This window comes from Cetorhinus maximus, chromosome 10 (assembly GCF_964194155.1).
Source record: "Cetorhinus maximus chromosome 10, sCetMax3.hap1.1, whole genome shotgun sequence".
NCBI classification, from domain to species: domain Eukaryota; kingdom Metazoa; phylum Chordata; class Chondrichthyes; order Lamniformes; family Cetorhinidae; genus Cetorhinus; species Cetorhinus maximus.
In genome coordinates this window covers 31118786-31146206 of record NC_135888.1, presented here as the reverse complement: position 1 = coordinate 31146206, position 27421 = coordinate 31118786, and the positions used below count along the sequence as shown (strand labels likewise).

General features: G+C 45.2%; 1 protein-coding gene across 1 annotated transcript in view; it reads right to left on the bottom strand.

Moving 5' to 3' along the window:
• Positions 1–1537: 1537 nt before the first annotated feature.
• The window catches only part of LOC144685615 (uncharacterized), a 449474-nt gene continuing 423590 nt past the window's right edge, over positions 1538–27421 (bottom strand). The window contains exons 61-67 of the mRNA XM_078550317.1: positions 25352–25405; positions 23989–24051; positions 12470–12635; positions 11061–11167; positions 8950–9030; positions 8620–8832; positions 1538–3283 (exon numbers count right to left, since the gene is read on the bottom strand). Coding sequence (XP_078406443.1) covers positions 3137–3283; positions 8620–8832; positions 8950–9030; positions 11061–11167; positions 12470–12635; positions 23989–24051; positions 25352–25405 — 831 coding nt within the window. The 3' untranslated portion in view covers positions 1538–3136. The remainder of the gene's footprint in view (positions 3284–8619; positions 8833–8949; positions 9031–11060; positions 11168–12469; positions 12636–23988; positions 24052–25351; positions 25406–27421) is intronic.

Sequence of the window (27421 nt, the reverse complement as noted above, 5' to 3'; positions counted from 1 at the left end):
GTGGGATCGAGAATGCGGAGAAAGGTCAGATTTCCTCCAAAAAACAACTAAGTATGGCCATTCATGCACCAAAATGTGCCTCTGCACCCAGACAAAAATTTTGCTCCTAAAATACACCAAAATTACTTATTACTCTTTGAAAATGCTATACAAAGTCTGTTGCTTGTGTGTAAATTAAGGTTCCTCTCAGCATTTGAGTGTGCTGTGAACTGAGTATACACAGAAAAGTAGATAGAATTGAGCTCAATAAAGTATGAGTAGTCACACTTTAAACATTTTTGATATGAGCAATACTGCCCACCGGGTCTCAGTCAGGGTTTCACAGAGTTTTTCTTAAGCACTGCTGAAAACTCATTCCAGTTACAATAATAATCACCAAATCTCTAGGTTCAGCTGCCTGTATCACCTCCATTACCTTTTTCACTCATTCTCACTCTCTATCTTCAAGAGAAACCACCATTTTCAAGTACAGCAAATCTTTCTCCTGAGGCTGGAAGATGTTACATGCCATTCAATATTCCTTTTTAAAAAAAAATATTTTCCCAGCTGCTGAAAATTGAACATGTGTTGCAAAAAGTAAAGCCTTCCCACTCTCAGTCTCTCCTCCTTCCCTTGCAAAGCTGCACAGGTAACACTGCTACTTGAAGTGGAGAGGAAAGTGCGGGGGAAGGGGAAGACAAAGGAAGAAAAGAGGGGAGCAAGATACATCGGTAAGCAAAATCACTGCTTGGTACTACTGCAGGCAGAACCATTTTGTGCTCTGACAAAATTGCAGGAGTGAAATGGAAAATCAGGATGCCTACTTGCTTTCTGACTGTTGCCTTTGAGTCAGATGGTTATGGATTCAAACCCCTGGACTTGAGCTTATAGTCCAGGCTGACATTTCTAGGCTCCACCTGAAGGCGTGTGCTGCATTGTTGCAGTGCTGCCTTTTGGATGCAATACTAAACTGAGGATCCATCAACCTGTTCAGCTCCCATAACAGTATTCAAACAGGAGCAGGGTACTGTCTCAGTGGCCTGGCAAATATTCCTCCTAAACTAGCACCATAAAGTTTGATTATCCATGTGCTGTTTTGGGACTTTGTTAAATTCAAATGGACAACAATAACAAAAGTGACTGACATTGAAGAAAAATGCATGAACTGTAAAGCGCTTTCTGATGTCTCGATGATGTAATAAGATACCATGTAAATATTAGATCTTTCTGTCATCTGTGGAATGTTTAAAACCTTCACTGTACCTCCTGTAGAACTAAAGCTGATTTGTTTCTATTTACTAGAATTGTTCTCTAAAAATAATTATTTGCAATAAAACTAAGCAAACCCAATTACAAAGACCCTGAAATCAATACTTGGGTGTTTCCTGTTCTGTCTATTGTTCATTACTGATCATAGAAATTTCCTCTTTTGCACAGGAGGCTATCAAGCTCATTAATGTCAAGTGAATACTTTATCAGAAATGATTTAAGTTTTGCAAAAAAAAAGATTGAAGTACATCGATCTCTTACATCAGTGAAATACAAAGATATTGCACTGTTTGTAAATTTAAAATACCTTTATTTATTCACAAAACAATAGGAATTTTAATCAGCAAAAATGACCAGCATATCACTTTCATTCAGGATCATGTTATAACCGTGAGGATGCATATTACACAAAATTATTGACAAAAATAAGAGCTATGATAAAGTACTACTGGAAAGTACAAAAAGCCTCCTCACTGCCAGGTAAGGTATATAAATACAACATACAACATTCTAGACAAATGCCTTCTTATTTTAACTCTAATAAACCTTTGCACCTTATACATAATTAGCATTACGGAGGGAGATCTATAAGTATTTAATGTAAAATGAACTAACCCATAGTATAAAATCTGCAGGTCTCAAAGCCAAAAAGGGGTTAAAATACAAACCTTCTTAATTAAGACAAAGTTGCAAATGTGCAAGAAATGCAAAACCAGAAAAGGCTTTGTGGACAAAATTGTCTCTCTCCCACATACACATTTGAGCATTGATTCATTCAGCTAGTCCCTGAAGTTGTCTCCTTTTCTTATATACTGACAAAGGAGACACTTTATTATTATTATGCGGTATTTAACATGCCAAAGTTATCCACAAGATGGGCAAATAGGATTGGTGAAATTTTCTGCTGTAGATTACAAACAAAACTGTTATGTGCTGGCAAATTATTCTGGTTTACTTCAGCTGTATAGTGTCAATAGTAGGCATCGTTTCAATAAAATGTCTTTTTGGTAGTATTGGTAAAATATATATGAATTATTACTAATGTGTAACAAATACAAAGAACCAAATGTATTCTGGAAGTGTGGTTTTCTTAGGAATGCAAGAATAATTTCAGTAATTTATGCTGAATCTTGGCTAACTCATGGTGACAGTGTTCTGAGTTACTGACTTCAAGTCAAAATCCACTGACAGCAATTGTAATTGAGGCTCTGCTGCTGATCAGTACTGACGTGAAATGTCTGGCTTGTATCACAACTGCTGGATATAAACATCAATTGTGCCTCTCAGAAGAAAGCATGGAAATGATGTTCACGTGTATTATTGCAGTCAGGACTCTGTTTTGTATCATACTTTGAAGGATAAGATCTGGGCTAGGTGTTGATGATATAGTGAAATATTGACTGGCAATGCCATTGTTTGTAATTGGACATGGATATGCTAATAGTCTCTTAATAATAACAGTAATAACTGTAATAATTTTGTAAACTGTGAAATCAGTGCTCATTAATAAGGTTTTGAGAGCTTAAATTTAGGTACTTCCTTGAATATGAAAATACAGCAAAACCCGGCGTTGACCCTGCATCAGTATCATCCAGTATGTATAAGGTGGCAGGCAAATGCTGCAGAAGTTGGCAGCTAATCTTTTAAAGTTGCGCCATTACTGTAAACAATATATGGCCCTTCAGTAGGGCCTTAGTCCAAAGGTTAATGGAGGCCTCTGTAAATAATGCCTTGCAAAACAAAAAAAAAGATGCAGCTTTTGTAAAAGCACTTGTCTTGCAATAAGTCATGTGAAAAATAAAAGTTTGTCCTGTCTTCAATTGTTGGTTTATTTGGCTGGTGCAAAACAGGTATTTATATTGTCCATTGGTTTTGCTGGTTTGCATGATTAATAAAAACACACTTGACCAACAGAAAAGCCAAACTCCTGAGTGCCATCACCATTATTGAAGACTGCCAAATCTCTGAGAGGTAGTAGATCAACTTCATCAGTGGTGACTTCAAACTCAATTTCATGAGGCCCGGAATCATTCAACTGAAACAAGACAAAAAAAAATGAAAATGTTGCTCATCACTGATGCTTCGTAACTGATGTTATTACAATAGGGACACCATTTGGCAGTGTCAGAATGCATGTACTATTTACATATACACAGGATATATAAAAAAATGAGTGGAAATACAGGGAATTCTATGAATCATATACTCAGGTAACAAAAATATTCTCAGTACTAACGCCTACACTGCACTGAAAAGGTTCAAAGCATTTACATTTATTATTTATATGTATCAAAAATATTGTAAGTGCATTTACAGTAGTTATCATCATATTTGGTTGCACTTTTATGTCAACACTTAACTGAAATCCTGAGTGAATTTTCCCATCTTGTCCACGGCAGGTTTGTGGGGGGCAGAGCCAGGAAATTTGGAGTAAGGCCACATATGGGCAGCCCGCCGTTGAGAAAACAGTTTGTAATTTTCTGCTCACCACCTTCATGGCGGGCGGATGGTAGGTTGGGTTTCATGCTGATCCACAGTGGCAATCCCATTTGCATGCATTACCATCTCATGAATGCTCATTAAAAATGCTACTCGCCGGAATCGTGAAGCCCCTCCCAATTATGTGCAACGACAGCAGGAAAATAGATCGGTCTGAAACACGTTTGGATCTAAGTGGCGTGCAGCTGATGGCCCTCGCTTCGCTCATTACTTTGAGGTGAGTGCATCGCTCGGAGCCTACCTACAGCAGTACCGCTCCAGGTTCTCAGCAAGGCCAGCAAGACGCTACACTGGCGGGGGTGTAGGCTTGCTCCCCTCACTGGCTTCCTCTGTTGTTCAGACGGGTGTTATGTGGGGGCTCATGTAGGACAGGGGCCCAGGCAGAGACCAGCACTGCGACCAGAGTGGGGGATGGGGGAATGAGGGAAGGTGACACAGGAAACAATGGGAAAAGGTGGGGATAGGGGCTGAGGGATGGGGGGGAACAATGACAGGCAGAGGGGTCAGGGGATGGGGGGAAAATGATAGCAGGCAGAGGGGAGAATGAGGGTGGGGAACCTGGCCCAACATCAAAGACAGGAACGCAGACACAGTAGTGGGTGGAATGGGAACAGACCTACACGAATTGAAGGGGAAGCATGCAGACTCAGGAATACGAGGGTGGTGGTGTTAATTTGGCACAAGAGGGGAAGGCTGGAACAAAGACTCATGGAGGTGGGTGAGGGGAAAGGAGTTCACATGAGGGAGGGGTTGCTCAGAGATTCGTGGAAGGTGGTGGAGGGAGGAGCCACACTGTGTTATCAGCAGTCAGGAAGGAATGGGCCAACAAAGATAAAGGCAGTCATAGGGCAGAATATTTCGCTTCTCGGGCAGGCGTTTGCCCGACCTGAACAAGTGTAAAATGATGCGCGATGATGTTGGGTGAGCGTCCCGAGGTCATCGCGCACTTGCGTGATATTTCGGGCGGCGGGCACAAACAGGAGTCGGCAGCATGCCCGCTGACAATCAAGCGGCCGATTAAGGCCATTAAAGTCATAGTTTAATTTTTCGCTGCCCGGACAACCTTGTCAGGCAGGCAAATCGGCCAGGCGGCCTTTAGAGTTTTTCCAAAACCTCATCCACGGGCGGGATGAGGTTTCGATCAGTGATCAAAAAAAAACCAAAATTTTCAAACTAATTTCTAACATATCCCTGCTCATGTGACAGTCACATGAGGGGACAAGTTTATAACATTGCTAAGTTTTTAGGTTTTGCGTTTATAAATCTTCTTTTACTAAATGTTTTACAGTGCGCGCTTGCCCTCCTCCTGCCCCCCACCCCGGCAGCGCTGAGTGCTGCAGGGTGTGATTCACACTGGCTGGCCAATTAAACCACAGTCAGGACCTGATCCCAGGCAGTGGTCTGTTTCGTGGCTGCTCCCGCTCGCTCCCACTGAGCCCACCTGACAACCGGAAAATCCTGGCCATAGTCCCTGGTCTGGGGCCAAGTGTCATGAGCGTGTAATATTTTTCATAATATTTTTCAGGTTTATTGTAAAGTAGGTTTATGGGGGTCAGTAGTTGGGTCTGTCCGTGCGTGTGATTTAATTACATTCTGTAGCCAAGCAGACTGCAAGTTGAAGCTATCAAAAGAAGGTGTAGAAGTGTCTTTAAAGTGCTAAGTAGGTAAACATGGTTGGGGTCTTAGCATGTAAGGTGTGACAGGAATTTGCATTTTTAGATAGATGAAGGGAGGTTTGCATTTCAAAGAGGTTAATGAGAATATTGGCAACATGAAAAGATTTATATTATGAGAAAGATAAAGTTCCAAAGACATATGGAAACAATGGAATTTACGTATTAAAAAGGGAGAAACATATATAAAGGAGAATGAGGCTATGTGTCAGGAGAAGGCACTGTGAGATCTAACAGAAGTGTATGAAGTAGCCTTAATGAAGCCTCCAGCATTTGTGCATAAGCCTGCTGTCTATAGAAACCGAAGCTGGAGAAAGCTATCTTGAATTCCACTGCCCAGGGATATTGTGTTAATTTGCTGGATCTGTTTAAAGCCTAAAATCAATGGCCTGAATTTTACCCTTGGTGGGCGTGATCGGCGGGCCTGCGACCGGTCAGGAAACGGGCCGCTGCCCGCAATTGGCCCCCAACCGCGACTTCAGGCTGGCTGGCGAATTAAGGCCCGCCTAGTGTGAAACGCGTCTTCTGAATGATCGGGAAGGGCCGGGCGCGGGTGGGCACCTGTTGGCCGCCAGGTCCAATGGTGACCAGCGGCCATTTTAAAAATGGCACAGGCAGTTCCTTGCAGGCTGCCAGGGAAGAACATATTTGCAGTGTTCTGAACACTGATGTTATGGCCTCAAGTGCAGCTGGAGACATCAGGCGGAAGGGCAGGTTGGGTGGGCACTCGGCTCACCCCGTTTTCGGACGAGTGCCTCGCGGTCCTCCTGGAGGGTGTGGCTGCCAGGGGGGACACCCTTGTCTGCAGAGATGGAAGGAGGAGGCCACCGCACCTAACAAGAAGAGCTTGGGAGGAGGTGGCAGCACAGGTCAGAAGCCACAACGTTGTGCAGCGCACATGGTGACTCTCATGGAAAGGCAGCTCCAGGAACAGAATCAGGGATTCCTGGGGTTGTGTTCGGACCATCTTTCACACGAGGGTTTCCAATCTCCGCTCGCCAAGACCTCACCTTGGAATCTTCTCCCAAACCGACGCTTTCTCTCAGACACCTTCCGCAAGGGTTCACTTCCAGGGTTTTGAACTCTCCTTGTGATGTTCCTCTTCTCTGCGTCATCAGATGCATTCAAGCTGTCTTCCACACACTCTGTCTCTCTGGCATGTTGTTTGCGAGTGGGAGCTTAGCCATCTTTCCCCGTGATTCATTATTCTGTTATATTGATCATTCCACAGAGAGAAGGAGCAAACAAGAATGGAGCCTGGGCTCAATGCTACCTTCCTTGATGGTACTCATGGAATAGAGGAGGAAAAGAAGGACCGGCCCAGCAGAGGGGAGGAGGCCCCACCTGAGGTCCAGGATCCAGGGGAGCTCCAGGAAGAGCCAGAGGACGAGGAGGTTAGACCCGTCCCATGGAGGCAACTCGCTCAACCAAGGGTCCATCAACGAAGGCTCTCCTATCTGCAGATGAGTGAGACACAAAGCTGTGCTCATCTGCGCTTGTCCACAGATGTGGCGAATCGCATCTGCCACATTTTTCCGGAGGATCTAATGCCCGGTAGAGTGGGAGGACATCCCCTGCCTGGGACCCTGAAGGTTACCGCCACACTCAATGTCTTTGCCTGTGGCTCATTCCAGGGATCCACAGGTGACCTGTGTGGTATCTTGCAGGCCGCCGCACATAAATGCATCAAGGAGGTGACAGATGCCCTCTACAGCAAGGCTCATTATGTGAGGTTCATACTTGATGAAGATACTAGATTTTAATGGTTTTGCAGCTATCTTAGGCTTCCTAAAAGTGTAGGGTGCAATTGACTAAGTGCCACATGCGAAAGAACTTGATGCAGTCGTGACCACCTTAGTGAGAACCTACAGCGGACAGTGAGATGAGCGCATGTTTGGAGATATCATCATCCCATCAGGCCTTGTGCTTGTGCAGGCAGAATACAAGATTGCATGTCACTCACTGCGAATGTCAGGAGGTGATGAACTCATGGAGGTCCCATCCATACTGGGTTTCTGGGAGAAGCCAATTTCACCTTCCCCACAGGAGTGATTCCTATCCTCCCCAGCCAACTCAGTGCCATCCTCCTCAAATTTTGAACAGCTCTGTGATGTTGGCTGTCCCTCCTCCCGTCTGGCATCGCTCTCTTCTGATGTGAGTAAGCTTGAACTGCATGAAGACAAAAGGAAGGAATGTGATGAGAAGGAATGGAGCAGAGGTTGGGAAACATGCAGGCCTCCTGGGTATGGTGAGCCCTCTCCAGAAAGGGCTGAGGATGGAGTTTGTGCAGCATGATGGATGAGATGCTGGTGATGTGAAAGTATCCGTGAGACAATCAGTGCTGATATGTGTCCCCTGCTAATGTTGTGTGCAATTCCTGAAGAGTGTAGCCCTTTCAGTGCAAGATGCCATGATGAGAGTGTGAGGCTGAAGGTTGACTTACTCTGGCAGAGCAAACAAGATCATTCATCCTCTTCCTGCACTGAATGGCATTGCAGAGCGGTTGGCAGCCACACTGACCTGGCTTGCTATGGCCTCCCAGGCTGGAGAGGTGAGGCTGCTGTGCTTTCTGGAGCCATCTTTCGGGTAAAGCACAATCCGGTGTTGGTATACTCCTGGAGGGAGTCATGGCTAAACCTCGGGACAGCTTTCTTCTTCTGTTGTGCTCTAAAGGTCTCTTGAAAGGCAGCTGGGCTGTACAGAGTGAAATGTGTCTGCGTGGATGATGTTTAAATATAGCGTCCAGAACTTTGACCCCCATTAGGTGACGGTGGGGTGGATGAATCAGTTCCAGACCCACCATGTGATTCGGAAAGCTACTCGTCTGTGCATAATTGATGAGCCTCTGAGTGCAAAATTGGGTGTGATTTCCCACCACTGCGACCAGCGGGAAATGCGCCACGGAGCTCACCCGCCACAGCACTTAGTTTCAAAAACAGAAAATTTCACTCCCTATATAACAGTTGCTTTTAACAATGCAGCTGCAGACTCTGCTCATTTAGTGCAAGTTTCTGAAGTTTGTTCCCAGCTTGCCAGCATCTTATTTATAAAAGAAAAACAAGAGCACACATTTATTTAGGGCTTTTTATGGCCTAATTGTTCGAATACCTTGTTTCGGAATACAATATTCTTGCATATTAATACTGTGCATGACACATAAAAGTCTACAACATTATCAAATAAATTACTGAAAACTTACTGAGCATCCATCAAAATTGACTGAGAAGCCTTTATGTCCATTATATATTTTCTTTTGGTTGTCACCCATGAATTGAATTGTTCTGTGATCACTTATATTCATCTTGAAGGAATTAAGACCCGGTTTACATTTGTAGGTTACTTTCTGGGTGCCGTACGTACTGTGAAGTTTTAAAAAACGAAGCTGCACAATGTTCACTCCAGGATATTCAAACTGTAAATACAAAATTAAAACAAGGTGTGGAAAATATGAAGCTTGAAATTAAATCGTAGGATACACTGTGGTTCTTTTTTAAATAACATTTTAGATCCCAGATTCTACTTATCTCACCAAAAATCCTCCCTCTGTAGAGCTGAACCACTGATGTGCACTTTCCTTCGAATGGACTTTGAACCAGCCTTTTGTAGGTACCTGGATAATATTTTGAAAAAGGCTATTAGTCAAGGAGTTCAATTTCCAATAATAAAGTTCTTCCTCTTAAAAAATAAATTAAATGAATGAATAAAACAGTTTTTCTGCAATAAGCTTCTTAAATCGGAGTGCTACAGCATTGAAGGAGTCCATTCAGCCCATCTTTACTATGTCAGCTCTTTAAAAGATTGATCCAGTTAATCCGACTTCCCAGCTCTTTCTCCAGTCTTGGTTTTTTTTTCCCTTTTCAAGTACATATCTAATTCCCTTTTGAAAGTTACTCTTGAAACTGGTTTCATCATCTCTTTAAGCAGTGCATTCTAGATCATCACAACTGACAGTGTAAAAAACTAATTCTCTTCATCAGTTCTCTCATTCTTTGGTCAGGTATCTTCAATTTGTTCCTTCTGCTCACTGACCTGCCTGGCAGTGGAAACAGTTTCTCTTACTCTATCAGAAATCTATTGGACACGAAGGGAATCAAGGGTAAAGGTTGGGGGGCGGTGGTGGACTGGGGCAAGAAAGTGGGCCTGAATTTTTCAGATGGTGGGGGTTCCCTTCCTGCCATCCGAAGAGTTGGCGGGGAACACATCCCCGCTGACTCCGAGGGCCCTGCAACCGTTTCACGCTCGAATGAGCATCAATTGGGATTGGGAATCGGCCACTTAAGGGCCTCAATTAGGGGAAAGGAAGGGTGTCCCATCTGAGGCCAACCCCACCCCAGTGTAAAATCACTACGAGGTTGGGGCGGGTGGGAACCCAGAGGGTATCCCGTTCCTTCAATTTCACACTTCCTGCCCCCACCTAAAAACCTGCCGACGGGGAAGCGTGAAATTCAGGCTGTGGAGTTGATGTAAAAGTTTAGCCTTGATCACTGAATGGTGGAGCATACACAATGGGCCCTATGGCCTCCTCCTACTCCAATTATATATGTTTAAAAATAAAGTGCCTCACAATTTTGAACTCCTCCATTAAATCTCTCCTCAACTGTTTCTGCTCTAAGGACAATAATCGCAGCTTCTCTAGTGTCACTGCATAACTATCCATGTTCAACTGGTGAACATTTATCCATTATCCAATTTCTTTCCTCCTACTACATTACTTTCCCTTTCTCCTTGAATGTTTTGTTCAAAATGTAGAATGTCAGTCTGGGATACCCATAACACTGGTGTTCCTTGTTGTTAAAAGTCTAATTGGAAGCACACTGTATGATGTAATCTGGATACTTGTCTTATACTGTTGCCCAAGTTTGGTCATCTATAGCATGTAATATGTACAGTTTTGGTCCCCATATTTAAGAAAGGATATACTAGCATTGGAGGCAGCTCAAAAGAGATTCACTAGGCTGATTCCTGGGATGAAGGGGTTGACTTTATCAAGCACGGCTAAACAGGTTAGGCTTTTATTCATTAGAGTTTAGAAAAATGAGGGATGATCTTATTGAAACATACAAGATTCTGAGGGGGCTTGACAGGGTAGATGTTGAGAAGATGTTTCGAACTAGGGGACATAGTACAGAATAAGGGGACAGCCATTTAAAACTGAAATGCAAAAGAATTTCTTCTCTCAGAGGGTAGTGAATGTCTGGAATTCTCTACCCCAGAGGCTAGATCACTGAAAGTATTTAAAGAGGAGATAAATTTTTGAAATATCAGGGAGTTAAGGGCTCTGAGGAGCTGGCACGAAAGAGGAGTTGAGGCCTGGGGCAGATCAGCCATGAACTTATTGAATGGCAGGGCAGGCTTGAGGGGCCGAATGGCCTACTCCTGCTCCTATTTCTTATTTTCTTATGTTCTTATATGCCGGACATCACTTTCAGTGGAAAATCGCCCAACTCAACTTTCCTCCGCTGATTACCCAGGTGAAGAAGAAAATCTAGCACAAAATTGTGATCTCCACAATCAATGAACAACACCATACCATCAACAATGGCAGGTGTGTTGATGTTAAATGATAGTTCCAGTTCTGGGATGGAATAATGTCCCAAATTATGATGGGATCTTCTAATTCACTTTCTTTGTCTATAGTACCTCATTTTCCAAAGTTGGCAAACAAGTTGCTCCATCGGCTGTGAAGTTGCAGTAAACAAGAAGTGCATCATTGGGGCAGCCCTGATTGGGATCGATATAATAGAAACCTGGTGAGGAAGAAATAAAACAAATAAAATCATACAATTTTGATGTTGGCTGTCTACCATTGATAATCACCCATTAAGATTTAAATAATTTCAAGCTTACTTTGCAATTACCATTTGACGTACCAAAAACAGAAAATGTTAGGTTGTGTTGGTGTGAATCTTTATACAGGCAGCAAATGCATCACCAATGTGGATAATTCAGTAGGGTCCTTGTATATAGTCTGGCCTGAAGTTGCTGTGGAGACCACGCATTAGCCTTATTGTTGCAGTTATTTCCAGTTGTTCTTCAGCAAAGAAGAACTTTAATTTTCTGATATACATCGCATTTAATTTCCAGAACATTCTCTTAGCGACACAAGTGCCAAAGTTTGCAGTCACACCTTTATGTTGATGCTACAGTGTTGATCCCTCCCCCCCTGCATTACAACAGTGACTGCATTTCAAAAGTTCTTCATTGGCTGTAAAGTGTTTTGGGATGTCCTGAAGCAGTGAAAGGTGCAAGTCTTTATTTCCATGAATTATCTTATAATGGATAGGCTGAAATATGCTCCTATGCTGTGATACAGGTCCTGAAATTATACTGAGGGAGGGTGAGCACACAAAGGCTTATCATGTTGTATTAGCCTTCATTAATTTTAAATTGATCAAATCTTCCACCAAAATAGTAGACTAATGAATTCACTGTAAATGTGCTGAACACTTAGAAACTCAGTGGTGAACTGTGTTATTTCAAATCCATGTTCTCCTGTGGTTAAAAGCAAAATACTGCGGATGCTGGAAATCTAGAACAAAAACAAAAATACCTGGAAAAACTCAGCAGGTCTGACAGCATCTACGGAGAGGAACACAGTTAACGTTTCGAGTCTGTATGGATGCCTGTGTCCTGCTGGAATGCCCCTCTCAATTCTCTGCTAAAACTTGTCATCTTACAGAAAAGATTACCACACACACACACACGCACACTTACTATTACCACCTTATTATAACTAAGGGAGGTTGGACAAAATACCGGCATATATTAAATACCAATGGAGCGTGTGGCTCTTACCAAACCCACCACCATTTATTTTATCGGTTTCCTGAGAAGGATTCCAACAGCTTCATGCGTGAATGACTTTTTGTTCCCACAAAATAATTATGGGTTTATGAATTTTCCCCAGATTTCTAAAGCATTTGAAGCTTTGTCAATTTCATATCTTACATGCTAACTATGTCAAGTGACTCAGTTTCAGCCAGAAGTGGATAGACACACAGACTGAAGAATACCAGCTTTGTGGTAACATGGTTAGCCGGTGTCCTTACCATCATGGAGCTGTGGCTGACACAGCTTCAGTTCTTTACAGGTTGAGGCAGGGTTGTCCTTGGTTCCAGTGGGTGGGGCAACAATATACCGTATCTCCATGTTTAAAGTTTCTAGAGCCTTCCAGATATTCCGTGAATCTGCACTCCGTGCTTTGTTCAAAAGTAGCTGTCAATAAAGGAAAAAGAAAAATCACAAAGCAAAAAATTGCAGGCTTGTGTTTCCTCAGAAGTGTTGGCATTTATTGCATACTTTGCTATTAGTTTGGAGGTGTAAAAGTTGAAATAAGTCTCTCGTATAATTTATTCAAAGCTGAAGACAGAGGCTGCCATGACACAACTTGGTGTTAATTAACAAGGTTTGAAGTTGGACCACCAAAATGTGGGGGTGGGAGGGGGGATGGGGACAACAATCACCCAAAACTTTCCTTGGACTTTGTGATAAAATGCAGTCAACAGTACCTCCATGACGTTAACTATAACCCCGGCACTTTTCTCAAGCATTTTTAAGTATCGGGTATGGTTAATATGCCACAGAATTGTAATGTAGGAGTCCGGTGTTGGGTCATTCTGCGAGGGGGCATGTTGACTGTTTATTGTTTATTGTTGAGTGTTTATTGACATCTGTAAATTTTGCTAATTACCCAAGGTGGTGTCACTAATGCAGCCTATTAATGAGATACCAATTTTCTTCAGTCGGTGTTTATACTCTTATTTTTGTAAGCCACTGGCACAGCATTTAAAAATCTACAGCTCAGAAACATCGGGTGGAATTTTACAGCCCCGTCACAGGAGAGTGAGCAGGGCCATAGGGCAGAATCGTCCCAGATTTGCACTAAGCGTGGTAGTGGGTGGAAAGAAGGATGTTTTACCCACCAGCTGCAATGGCGACTTTTCATGCTGTATCGTCCCAATCCAACCTCATTAATCATGCATTCCAGGGAAACATACTGTTTTGATGATGTGTGGGCTCTCATTCGACCACCACACTATCAGCTTGCCACTTCCTCAAACTGGGCGCTATATTTAAAGTGCAGCTGTGCACACAACTCTCAGTGTTTCTAGCCCAGGGCTGCTGCACAGGTGACCTGGCCTCAAAAGACAAGAAGACTGCAGCTCTCCCCCCCCAGGGTTAGTGATGCATCCCTTGAGAGCCTTTTGGGCACTGTGGAGGCTCGCTGTGATGTTCTCTACCCCAGCCTGGCTGCAGGATGGGCAGCAGCATCACCAATCCTTGGGAGGTCTTGGCAGTGGTGGTCAGTGCCAATGCCCTGCAAAAGAAGACAGCCACCCAGTGCTGCAAGAGGATGAATGATCTCCTCCGTTCCGTCAGGGTAAGTCACTCTTGTCATCACTCTGAACTCACACACTCACAAACCTATCACACATCCACAGGGATCTCACTCACTGCCAGTGCAAGGGTCAACACCATTCACTCTCTCACACACACACTTTCATTGTCTTCATCCCATCCAGGGGACCACTCACCACTCACACATGCCAGACCTGCTTATCATCTGGCCTGGCAGGCGTCCTGCTTACACTCTCTCCATCTCTATTCATGCAGGGCAAGCTAGCACATAACAAGAGGGAGAGGTTGCAGACTGGTGGAGGAATGCCTGAAAGCGAGATCCTAACAGACTTTGAAAACAGAGCCATGCAGCTGGCCAGCGAAGATCTGGACCGTTCCTGTGCTCATGGTGAGGTCGGCGCTGCTCTACCAAGGGAGGATCCAGCAGTGCAACATCCATCAGACAACCAAGCTGTGCGTGATGTGTCCTGTTTCACAGGCCACTGCCATGCACTAATTATCTCTCCTTGCTTTTGCAGGCACATCTGGGAAGCAGCCGAGAGGGTCCACGACCTAAGGCTTCAAATCAAGCCCCAAAGACACCTCGGAAGAAGAATCTGAATGCACCCTCATTGAAGGCCCATCACAGCGCTCACCCACACCCTCCAACATCGCAGACACACACCTCGGTGAGACCTAGTTCTCGAGCAGCCTCGGGGTCACAATCTGGTTAGCACATTGCATTGTCTGATCCACAGCCAGCGGCGGCAGGGACTTCCCAGGTCTCTGGTATTTGGGGGACTGCTGGAGGCCAGAAGTCTGCTGAGTCCGAGTCGGATGATGAGCCTCTGGACTAGGTCATACCTCAGTTGCTGCAGCTGCAAAAACAAGCATGGGAACATCAGGAAGGGATGTCCGCTGCACTCCTCAGATTGCAAGGCACGATGGAGGAGTCCGTCTGCCTTCAGTCTGAGGTGACAGCGACGGCATGCCAACGCACCAAGGTCAACACTGGTAGGATGGCAACTGCCATGGAGACCTTGGTCCAGGACATTAGTCCTGCACTGCTGCATCGGCTGAACTCCATCATTGACGCCATAGTTGGCCTCCAACAGTGTCAACACGAGAGGGGTGCGGGGCAGCTTCATCTCATTCCAGCTTCCTCTTCTCCTCAAGGAGTCAGCCAGGGGCCCTCAGGCACTCCTAGGGAGGAGGATCAGCAGGGGCACACCACAGAACCATCCACCCAGGTGACTCCAGGTGTGACCGGCCCACCTGAGTCCCCTCTTCCTGTGACCCCAGCTGCTGCAGCTCCACAGGCCAAGGAGGGTGCCACTGCCACACAGCAGTACCCCAAAAGCAGGCTGGGGCCATCCAGGTCTCAGCCCTCCAGAGGATGCCCATCAGGGTCATCACAGACAGGGTGTAGCAGTCAGCAGGCTGCCTCCACCTCTGCTGCGAATGTCAGGGGAGCACCAAGACGTAGCGACAGGGTAGGATGGTTAAGAAGAAGTAATTTTGCTGCCTGGGCATGGATGTTAATCACTTGTACATGATGTTCACTATAGTAAATAAACTCCCAAGTCTCCTTGTCTATGGCTCCTTGTTCTGATGAGCAGTGTTTGCGTTACTCAGATGGTTTCTGCACAACCTTGGTTTCTGCACAAGATAAAAGGCAGATGTCTCAGTCCAGGGTCTCATCCCTGTGCTTTGTGCAGCCTTCAGACCAAAGTGATGGTTCGGCTTCACACTCACTGGAAACATTAGTGATGCCTGTACCTCGATGGTGCTTGTCTTTGCTGCCAGAATGTCTTGGGCAGGTGTCACAGAGTTCCGTCATTCTCTCTGTGTGCTCTCAGCACCTCAGAAGTGGGGCTGGCTCCCCATCTTGTCAGCATCTGTGACCGGTGACACTGTGCTCCTGAAGGGGTCAGGTGCTGAAGGCTGGCGAAGGATCAGGTGCAGTTGAAGTTTCACAGCTGTGTCTGCCTGATCTGACACTGATTGTAGAGCACAAGCGAGCTGCCCTCAGCCAGACAGGAGTCAGACTTTCACAGAGGCAATGTGAAAATCTAAGGAGCGTTGGAGTGTCCTCACTGCATGTCGTCATCATCCTCCTGGAATCGAGTGACTATTAGGGCCTCCACTGCAACTCTATGACATGAGCTTGAGCACTAAGGATATGTGCGTTGTCATAAGCCAGACTGGAGCCAAACATTCATAGATAAATGTGAGGATCTATGGTGTCTCTTCACTGCATATTGTCATCATCCTCTACGAATCTAGCAGCTGTGTGGGCCTCCCGGGTGCATCTGCCTTGTCTGGCCAGTGCGGTGGCCTCATTGCTGTCATCCTCCCTTTGAGGGCCTCCTCACCCTCATCCCTGTTGATGTCCTCCTCATCTGAGCAGACATGTAGCTCCTCCATCTCCTCCTCAGCCAGCTCCTCTCCCCGTTGCAGGTTTATTCACCAGGTTGTAAATGGTGCAGCAGATGATGACGATGCATGACACCCTCTGTGGACTATATTGCAGGGCTCCACTGGACCAGTCCAGGCACCAGAACCTCATTTTCAGCATTCCGATGGTTTGCTCCACCAAGGTACGAGTTGCAGCATGAGCCTATTTGTACCTTCGCTCTGCTGCAGTCTGAGGCTGCCGCATGGGTGTCATCAGCCACGGCCTCTGCGGGTAGCCCTTGACCCTGAGGAGCCATCCCAGCAGGGATCTGAGACCGACCGAGAACGTCGAAGCCATGGACACTCACTGGGAACCGTGCGCAGACCTGCAGAATGCATTTGTTGTGGTCGCACACCAGCAGCACATTCAGCGAATGGAAGCCCTTGCGGTTGACACTGTTGACCGTTTGTTGCCATGGAGACCGTTTGTTGCCACATGAATGCAGTCAATGGCACCCAGCACCTGTGAAAAACCTGAGGTCTGCACAAATCCCAGTGCTCTTGCTTCCTGATTGCGGGCAAAATGCACAAATATGTGTGCCTTCGTGAAGAAGGCATCCGTGATATCATGGATGTATTTGTGGGTGGAGGCTTGATATATCCTAGAGGTCACCTGTGTCATGTTTTCTGTTTCAATGATGCACACAGGCCATCGACATTGTAGCTGAGCTAACTTTATTAATAACACATTTTCCTAACATGAACACATATCTGCAGTAACTGAATTCTATCAAGACAGGCTCTAACATGTGCTATCTGACCTTCGACCCCCAGGTCAGGTGACCCCTTATCTGGTACAGAGTACCGTACAGTATCTAATACTGGAGTCCACTACCACAATCAACTATTATCATGACATTTCCCTTTTTAAAAAAAAAACATTTTTACAACTCAAATACACAAAGCCTCTTGTTTATTCTTTCTCACTCTGTTTTGATCAGTCTGTTTTGTCTTTTACTCATCTCTTTATCTTTGTGGTTTTTTTGCAATTCTTCCACTGGATGTTCTGAATGGTGACAGAGGTGATTTTGAAGGACAAGGGGCCTTCTCCAGCTCTGTGCCACTATCACCCCTTGGATAGTTTTCAGGACTCTCAGGCTTTGGTTATCTGATACTTCACTGGTGTATTCTGGTTTTTGATCTTCAGCAGCACTTTCTGGTTCAGTGCAGGGTTGCATTTCATTTGTTTTCCATAAGAATTTCTGCTTTCTCCTGTACTGTTGTCCATTTGGAGTCTGCACTATGTAAGACCTTGGCTCTCCTGTGATTCCTGTGACAACAGCAGGATTCCAGATCCCTTCATGCTGAATCCTCACTGTTCCTCCCATGTTCAGGTCAGGCAGAGGTCAGGCGCCTCAATCAAAGCACTGTTTCTGCTTCTGCTGTCTCAGTTTGAGCAGGTCCTGCATGCTTTAGCTTACTGGCTGTGGAAGCTTAGTTCTTAGTCTTCTCCCCATCAGGAGCTGTGCTGGAGATGATCCAATGCCCTCTAATGGAGATTCCTAAAATCTGGCAGAACCAGCGAGGGGTCTCTTCTGTCTGCCTTTGCCTTCTTCAACAGGTGTTTTAAGGTCTACATGGTATGTTCCACCATTCTGTTGGATTGTGGATATTTGGGACTTGACGTAATGTGGCAAAACTCCCAGTCCTGTGCAAATTTGTGAAACTCAGTGCCTGAGAATTGTGAACTGTTTCTGAGCTGAGCACTTCAGGTCTGTAGTGGTGAGCAAAAATTGATTTTAAATGATTAATTACAGTGACGCTCCTACTATTATTTCTCAGCAGCACAGACTCAAAAAGCTTTGAATAACAACCTACTGCGAGTTATTCACTGTTTTCAAATGTCTACTCCAATTTTCTGCCAGGGCCTCTCTGGAACAGTGTGTGGTTGAAGTGGTTCTTTTTGTTGTGATTTACTGTGCTTTTGGCACACTGCACACATTCACCATTTCACTGGTTTGTGCTCCCATTCCAGGCTAATACATTACATCTCGAGCTCTTCTCCTGCATGTTTCTATGCCGAGCTGACTTTTATGTATACGCTACAGCATTTCTTTCCTCAGTGTTGCAGGAATTATGATCCTTTCTCCCTTAAAAAACATTCCTTCTGCTACATGAAGTTCCTCATGAAAGTTCCAGTGCTCTTGTACAGCAGAAGGGGCTCCGCTCCGATGTGTGGGCCAGCCAGTTTGCACAATCTGCTGCAGTTTTCTCAGGGTGGCGTCGTTCTGGGTCGCTCCCCTGATCTCATCCAGTTTGGTTACAGCCACAGGTAAATCCTTTGTCAGCATGTGAACCTGTGCTTCTGTATTTTTATCCTCTGGTACTTCTGCAGACGCATTAGTAATTTTTGGATTATTGGTGGTGCACAGTTCAGGGGCTTTTAAGTATAGCTTCCAAAGGCTTATGATCAGACTCTACCTCCACATCTTTGTCATGGACAAACTGATGGGAGCGTTCTAGGCCAAACACAATTGCTAGCATTTCTTTCTCTTTGGGCATATACCTCTGCTGTGTTTCAGTCATTGCCTTTGAAGTGTAAGCCACTGGTGCCTCATTTTGCAAGATGGCAGCTCCCAGGCCAGTCTTTGAAGCGTCCACTGAGATCTTGACTGGCTGACTGACATCGTAGTACTTTATTACTGCTGCCTTGGTCAGTGTTCTCTTCAGACTGGTCAAAGCTTCCTGGTGGACTTTGTTCCCAGTGCCTTTGCACATCATTTTGTAGAAGTTCTTTGAGAGGTGCTGTCAGATCTGACACCTTCAGAATGAATTTCCCAAGATAGGTCACCATTCCCAAAAAAACTCTCCAAGTCTTTCTTACATCCCTGGGGGTGACAAGTTCATGACTGTTTCGATTTTACTCGAGTCCAGCTTCAGTCCCTCACTTGTTAGCACATGTCCCAAGTACTTGATTTCATGAAGGCCTATTTTGCACTTTTCCTTCTTCAACTTGAGGTTCCTGTCTGTAGTTCTGGCCAGCACCTGCCTCAGTCTGTGGTTGTGTTCTTCTCGTGAGGCTCCCCAGACCAGCATATCGTTGAGATAGCTTTCCATGCCCTCTAACCCTTCAAACAGCTGCTTCACTGTTCTGTGTAACACCTATGGAGCTGAATTAACACCAAAAGGTAAGCGTAGAAACCTGTCTCGCCTGTATGGTGCGTCGAAGGTACAGAGAGCTATGAGCTGCATTCATCCAGCTTGACCTGCTAGAAGCCTGAATTCGCATCCAAGACTGAATTGTATTTAGCATCTGGTAGCTTACACGTGATCTATTCTATTGTGAGCAGCTGGTAATGCGCTCTTTGTACTGCCTGGTTTAGGTCTCTGGGATCCAGACAGACTTGCAGATTCCCATCTGATTTTTCTACAATTACAATTGGATTAACCCATTTTGTCAGTTCTTCAATTTTCTTGATGATGTGAAGTTTCTCCATTCCGTCCAACTCTGCTTTCAGTTGGTCTCTCAGCATTACTGGTATTTGCCTGGACAGGTGTATTTTGGGTATCACAGTTTCATCGACCTTGATGGTGTGTTCTCCTTTTAGGCAACCAATTTCCTGGAATACATCTTTATACTCAGGATGTCATCAATGGTGACAGTCATTATTCTCCTGAACCACATTATAGAGTTACTGACACACATGTAGTTGCTGCTGCTGCCTTGTAAATAAAGTTCAGTGTTTCCACCAAGAAAAGTTGCCTGGAAAATCAACTCAATAACAAAGGGGAACTTCTAGGTGGTGCTGTTCCCATGTATCTGCTGCCCTTGTTTTTCCAGATGGTAGAGGTTGTGGGTTTGGAAGGTGCTGTCTAAGGAGCCTTGGTGAGCTCCTGCAGTGCATCTTGTAGATGGTACACACTGCTGCTACTGTGTGTCAGTGGTGAAGGGAGTGAAAGTTTGCGGATGGGGTGCTAATCAAATGGGCTGCTTTGTCCTGGGTGGAGTCAAGCTTCTTGAGTGTTGTGGGTGCTGCACTCATCCAGGCAAGTAGGGCGTATTTCATCACACTCCTGACTTGTACCTTGTAGATGGTGGACAGGCTTTGGGGAATCAGGAGGTGAGTTACTTGTCGCAGGATTCCTAGCTTTTGACCTGCTCTTGTAGCCAGAGTACTTCTTTTATTCATTCTTGGGATGTGGATTTCGCTGGCTAGGCCAGCATTTATTGCCCATCCCTAACTGCCCTTGTTTAGAGGGCATTCAAGAGCCAACCACATTGCTGAGTCTGGAGTCACATGTAGGCCAGACCAGGTAAGGACAGCAGATTTCCTTCCCTAAAGGACATTAGTGAACCAGATGAGTTTTTTTACAACAATTGACAATGGTTTCCTGGTCATCATTAGACTTAATTCCAAAATTTTTTATATGGCTAGTCCAGTTCAGTTTCTGGTCAATGGTAACCCCCCAGGGTGTTGAAAGTGGGGGATTCAGCGATGGTGATAACATTGAATGTCAAGGACAATGGTTAGATTCTCTCACTACTTCGACTACAGCTCCTCACACCCAGCTTCCTGTAAGGACTCCATCCCATTCTCTCAGTTCCTTCGCCTCCGTCACATCTGTTCTGATGATGCTACCTTCAAAAACAGTTCCTCTGACATGTCCTCCTTCTTCCTTAACTGAGGTTTTCCACCCATGGTAGTTGATAGGGCCCTCAACCGTGTCCGGCCCATCTCCCGTGCATCCGCCCTCACGCCTTCTCCTCCCTCCCAGAAACATGATAGGGTCCCCCTTGTCCTCACTTATCACCCCACCAGCCTCCGCATTCAAAGGATCATCCTCCGCCATTTCTGCCAACTCCAGCATGATGTCACCACCAAACACATCTTCCCTTCACCCCTGCTGGTGGCATTCCGTAGGGATCGTTCCCTCCGTGACACCCTGGTCCACTCCTCCATCACCCCCTACTCCTCAACCCCCACCTACGGCACCTCCCCATGCATACGCAAAATATGCAACACCTGCCCCTTCACTTCCTCTCTCCTCACCGTCCGAACACTCCTTTCAAGTGAAGCAGCATTTCACTTGCATTTCCCCCAACTTAGTCTACTGCATTTGTTGCTCCCAATGCGGTTTCCTCTACATTGGAGAGACCAAACGCAGACTGGGCGACCGCTTTGCAGAACACCTTCGGTCTGTCCGCAAGAATGACCCAGACCTCCCTGTCGCTTGCCATTTTAACACTCCACCCTGCTCTCTTGCCCACATGTCTGTCCTTGGCTTGCTGCATTGTTTCAGTGAAGCTCAACGCAAACTGGAGGAACAGCACCTCATCTTCCGACTAGGCACTTTACAGCCTTCCGGACTGAATATTGAGTTCAACAACTTTAAATCTTGAACTCCCTCCTCCATCCCCACTCCCTTTCTGTTTCTTCCCCCTCCCTTTTGTTTTTTCCAATAATTTATATAGATTTTTCTTTTCCCACCTATTTCCATTGTTTTTAAGTCTATACCTTTTATGCCCTTTTAGTCTTATTTCACCCCACCCCCACTAGAGCTATCTGTACCTTGCATGTCCTGCTATCCATTCTTAATTAGCACATTCTTTTAGATAATATCACCACCTTTAACACCTCTTTGTTCTTTTGTCTGTGACATCTTTTGGTTATCTGCTCCTATCACTGCTTGATTTTCCCTTCAAACACCTCCCCCCCCCCCCCAGCTTATATTTCACCCCTCTCCTATTTTTACTTAGTTCTGTTGAAGGGTCATGAGGACTCGAAACGTCAACTTTGTTCTTCTCCGCCGATGCTGCCAGACCTGCTGAGTTTTTCCAGGTATTTCTGTTTTTGTGTTAGGTTCTGTCTTCTTGGAGATGGTCATTACCTGGCACTTGTGTGTTGTGAATGTTACTTGTTACTTGCCACTTGTCAGCTCAAGCGAGGATGTTGTCCAGGTCTTGCTGCATTTGGACATGGACTGTTTCAGCATCTGAGGAGTCACGAATGGTGCTGAACATTGTGCAATCATCAGTGAACATCCCCACTTCTGACCTTATGATGGAAGGATGGTCATTGATGAAGCAGCTGAAGATGGTTGGGCGGAGGACACTACCCTGAGGAACTCCTGCAGTGATGTCCTGGAGCTGAGATGACTGACCTCCAACAACCACAACCATCTTCCTTTGTGCTAGGTATGCCTCCAACCAGCAGAGAGTGGCACAATAACAATTCACTTGCCATTCATTTCAACTGTGCACACAACTGTTGTCCCCACCCCCAAGCACATAACTTTAAAACACCTTCATGAGTACTTGTTCTACATAGTGCATTATTTGTATTAGGTTTATAAACTTAGAGTCTTCCCCTTCCAAATGATTGTGTTCAATAGTGTAGTGAGTTCTAGTTCCACTATCGCAAGCTGTGAAACTGAATGCAGTGACATCAGAAAAAGCAGTTGGGAGTGCTGTAAATTTAACAGGCGTGGGATTCTGCCACCCCTACGCAGTCTGGCCAACACGTGAGTATTTACTCGTACTATACCATCTGCTAGTAGTTCATGGTGATGTATCATCAGCACATTTAAGAGGCAGCTAGGAATGGGGAATAAAAAATGCAGCCATAACAGCGTCAGCCACATCCTGAGAATAATTTACTCAGCTCAATGCATGTCCTGTAATAATCATACTCTGATCTTTTTAAAGCAATTCTAACCTGTCTTCTTTACCAACATTTCAGAATAACACATTTTCTTCACATTAATGTGTTGTTCAGTATCCATTATGGAGACTCCTGTTCAATTTAAACTCTTATTATTGATAGAAATGTGAAAAAAAAATCAGCTGTATGTTTAACAGGAGCGTGCAGTGCCTGCTTTTCGTGACAGAGTTGACTGTGTACATTTGGGCACTGATTTGGGCAGTTATTGATGTTCAGTATTTTTTGACTGGACTACTAAAGTGACAATACTGAGCTGACAACCTTTCAACCTTCAACGTGTTGAAACAGAGGTCTTGGGTGAGTGCTAGTTTTCTACAGAACTCGTCACTCAACTACTTAGTAAAAGCAAAATACTGCAGATTTTGGAGATCTGGAATAAAAATAGGAAGTGCTGGAAAATCTCAGCAGCTCTGGCAGCATCTGTGGACAGAGAAACCGAGTCAACGTTTCGAACCCAACATGACTCTTCTTCGGAACTCAAGTGCATTCTCCGGCTTGGAGGTTTTGTGGACTTGCTGCCACATTTCCTTTTAGCTCGGCTACATAAACGCTGGGACATCCTGAATAAAATGGGGCAGTAAAAAGAAATGAAAAGTTTTGCATAATTTGTGATGTGGACAATTTACATGTTACTAGGATCAGCCGGCAGAGGCAATGCCAAGTGTCCAACTGAGCCGCACAGATTGGGAAGGCTTCAACACCATTTACACTGACTCAGCCGCTCAGTAAGAACGACAGCAGAACTTTTACAATTAGCCTCAGTGCATCAGCTGAAGGAAGTGTGGAAAATATCATCCTCCCAGTGCAATTTACTATTCTAAAGGCATTCGCATGGATGAGAGTTGGGTCAGCAGTGATGACTCTGTGATAGCAATGCCTATTGAAATATTGACCGGAATTTTCCAGCCGATGTGAACGGAGATTTCAATGCCTTGCCGGCCCCGCTGCGGGGGAACCTGCCGCAGGGACCCTGGAAAATTCCGGTCATTGTTTCAGCTCTCAAATCAAAATGAGGAGGCAAAGTTGATGCCACTGGAACCATTCCCCAGTATAAGCTAACACCTTCAAGTGCAAATGTGTATGTTGTGTGAGGCAAGCAATACACTGCATACCTGGAATTCTTCTTCAGAAATCTTCAGTGAAGGTCCTGGTAGGCCAGGAGGACCAGGGAGACCCTAAAAGAAAAGGAAAGATCCTTGTTACACAATCAAATCACCTTTCTGCCTTTTGATTCTTGCCCTGAGTCCAAAATGAGTGATTTGAATGCCTGCCTCCCTCCTAATTCTAGATTAACAACCAATATCAGGATTTCTCATTGGTTGGTTCACCTGATGATGAGGATGAGCAACGTTGTAGCAAGTGATAGTCCCGTGACCTCTCTTCCTGCCCAAAGCTATATTACAATTGTTACTACAGTTCAAAAAGGATTTTATTGGTTGCATAGGTGTACTGTTTGACATGCTGTACAACTTGGGCTTGAGTTTCCTCATAAACATTCTACCAACAACTTAACACGTCCCATTCGTAAGTCATGTCCAACAGTGCACTTCTATTCACAAAGTGTTAACTCCATGTAGAAATCAATGTTTTATCACTGTACAGCATAGTTTCAAGGACACACTTCCATCCACAGCAAAGTCAGGTATCAAATGCTAATTGCTTGCAATTTCAGTGTCATCTTACCCTGTTTACACATCCTTAGACCACATTAGCAATGTTGTACTGATTATTATTGATCAATTTCCTGCTTTTTCTTTTCAGAAGGCTGCAGGTCATTCAATCCATTGATTTCTTCTCTCTGCTTGGACAATTTGTTGGTTCTTCGGGAACCTCCATTTTCCAAACCTTCTTAAAATGCTTGCTGATCTTGCAGTTCTGACTGAAGTTATTTCTTGAAAGCCTTATCTATCTCTTCTCTTGACACCTACTCACCGTCCTGCAAGTCCTGATTTTAGTCCATGGCAACTGATTGCAACAATTATTTCCTATTTAGTATGAACAGAGTATACTATAATCCATGTGCAGTAAAGATATGCTAAAAGAGAATTGTTAGGGGAGCATTTTTTACTCAAAGTATTGCCTCTATTACTTATTCAAATATGTGGCTCTGAAAAAGACAGCCCAGACTGGAACTCATTGCCTTTAAACCTCTTGATTATGCCACTTAAGGGAAGATGTGCCAATTGTTCCCCTATAATGCTACTGATTTCAAATACCTCCACCAAGCAGAAAGAGGTGGCCATTGGTGGCCACTAAAAATAGTAAGAGGGGTCCCCATTCCATCAACAACACTCCCATTCTCAATCACACCCACCCACCCTCCTCCCCCTTCCCCTTTCTGGAGCAAACAATGTGCTACAAGCACGATTATGGCAAAGTTTACATTGATTAAAAAAAAGCAATGAGGGAAATACGTTAGGCTTATGTGGAAGTATAAATATGGATCTATATACACAAACCAAAGTTCTTACTTACTGGTGGTCCTGCAATGCCTTTTGTCCCTGCAATTCCTGGAAATCCTTTAAGCCCCTGAGAACCATTGACAATGTTAATCAATTTTTATTATCTTGCTAAGGGTTCTATTTATTATTGATAACTATATGTACAACTATTCTAACAGTTAAACAGTACAATGTCATAATGTAATACATAGTGAGACGCTAAATTTTGACATCTAGCAGCCATCAAAGATCAGGTTAAACTTTTAACTAATAGTAAGTGCTTGGTTTGTGCATTGGTTTCCCACCCTCAATACCCACCCCCAACTCTTCCAACGCCAACACCTTTTTATTTGCCAATTTTCTCTGGCAATTCTCTCGCCTTAAACACGGGTGGTATAGATTTTCGTATGACTGTATCCATCAGGAGGAGGAGACCACCTGCCCAATGGAAATGGTCTGAGACCTGACCCATTTCCATGGCTGGTCCTACAAACAAGTATTTATAGGCAGCTTCCCTATCTGTAGGGTGGGAAATTTTGGAGCTTCGTTGTGGACTGGAGCTAGTCACAGTAAACAAAAGAAGAACAATGGAGGCAATCCCAGGATTGAGGAGGTTGGCCATTCTTGCTTGACAAAAGTTATTTAAAAACTTGCCTGAGATGTTTGAAATGACTTTCAGTGGTCCCTTTAAAAACTGTTGGTTAGATCGCTCTATGCCAAGTACCAATGGGCAAAGTATGGCCAGCGCCCTTGGTATTTCAAAATTCCATCAAGCGCCTATAGAGGCACTAGTCTGTTTCCAGTGAGCACCTGTGTTGCCCATTTCAAGGCCCTCAGCAAAAGAGAAGGCTTCACCATGAGGCAAAATCAGGGCAGGAAATGTTTTCTGTAATTTTCATTGCAGTACCACCCCATTCCTGGCCAGTGGTGAAGACAAAAAAAAACAGCTTATTCATTCCTCACTGGAGTATGGTTCAACACTTACAAGTCACTCTTAGGTGAGCCTTGATAGTGAGCAATAACAGGCTTAAAGGTATCACAACCAAATCCAGTCCTATTCCTGACTGAATGATCACTTACACAGGCACACAGTCTTTTTTTTCCAGCAAAGGCTGTTGCAAAGGAACTCTGATCCATCTCTCCCTCCTCGCCCAAGCTCGGTAAGGCCAAGTATAACCACTGCCTCAGCTCAGAGCAGTTAACAGAACAATAAGTGCGTAATGACCCTCGGACATTTCTGATTGATATGGTTCATCTACTCATTAAATAAATTTCCTGAGCCACTGGGAGAGTCTGTAGATTGTTCTGCAACTGACAGGAGGGAAATCCTATTGTCAGAAAAAGCAGTATTCTACTGACATTAACACAGTAGGCTCCTGTTGGGGATTGGCAGAGTGGGCTCCTGTTGGAGTCTGGCAGAGTGGGCTCCTGTTGGAGACTGGCAGAGTGGGCTCCTGTTGGAGACTGGCAGAGTGGGCTCCTGTTGGAGACTGGCAGAGCGGGCTCCTGTTGGACACAGGCAGAGCGGGCTCCTGTTGGACACAGGCAGAGCGGGCTCCTGTTGGAGACTGGCAGACCGGGCTCCTGTTGGACACAGGCAGAACGGGCTCCTGTTGGACACAGGCAGAGCGGGCTCCTGTTGGACACAGGCAGAGCGGGCTCCTGTTGGACACAGGCAGAGCGGGCTCCTGTTGGACACAGGCAGAGCGGGCTCCTGTTGGACACAGGCAGAGCGGGCTCCTGTTGGACACAGGCAGAGCGGGCTCCTGTTGGACACAGGCAGAGCATGCTCCTGTTGGACACAGGCAGAGCGGGCTCCTGTTAGACACAGGCAGAGCGGGCTCCTGTTGGACACAGGCAGAGTGGGCTCCTGGCAGGATCTGGCAGAGCGGGCTCCTGTTGGACACAGGCAGAGCATGCTCCTGTTGGACACAGGCAGAGCGGGCTCCTGTTGGACACAGACAGAGCGGGCTCCTGTTGGACACAGGCAGAGCGGGCTCCTGTTGGACATAGACAGAGCGGGCTCCTGTTGGACACAGGCAGAGTGGGTTCCTGGCAGGGACTGGCAGAGTGGGCTCCTGTTGGACACAGGCAGAGCGGGCTC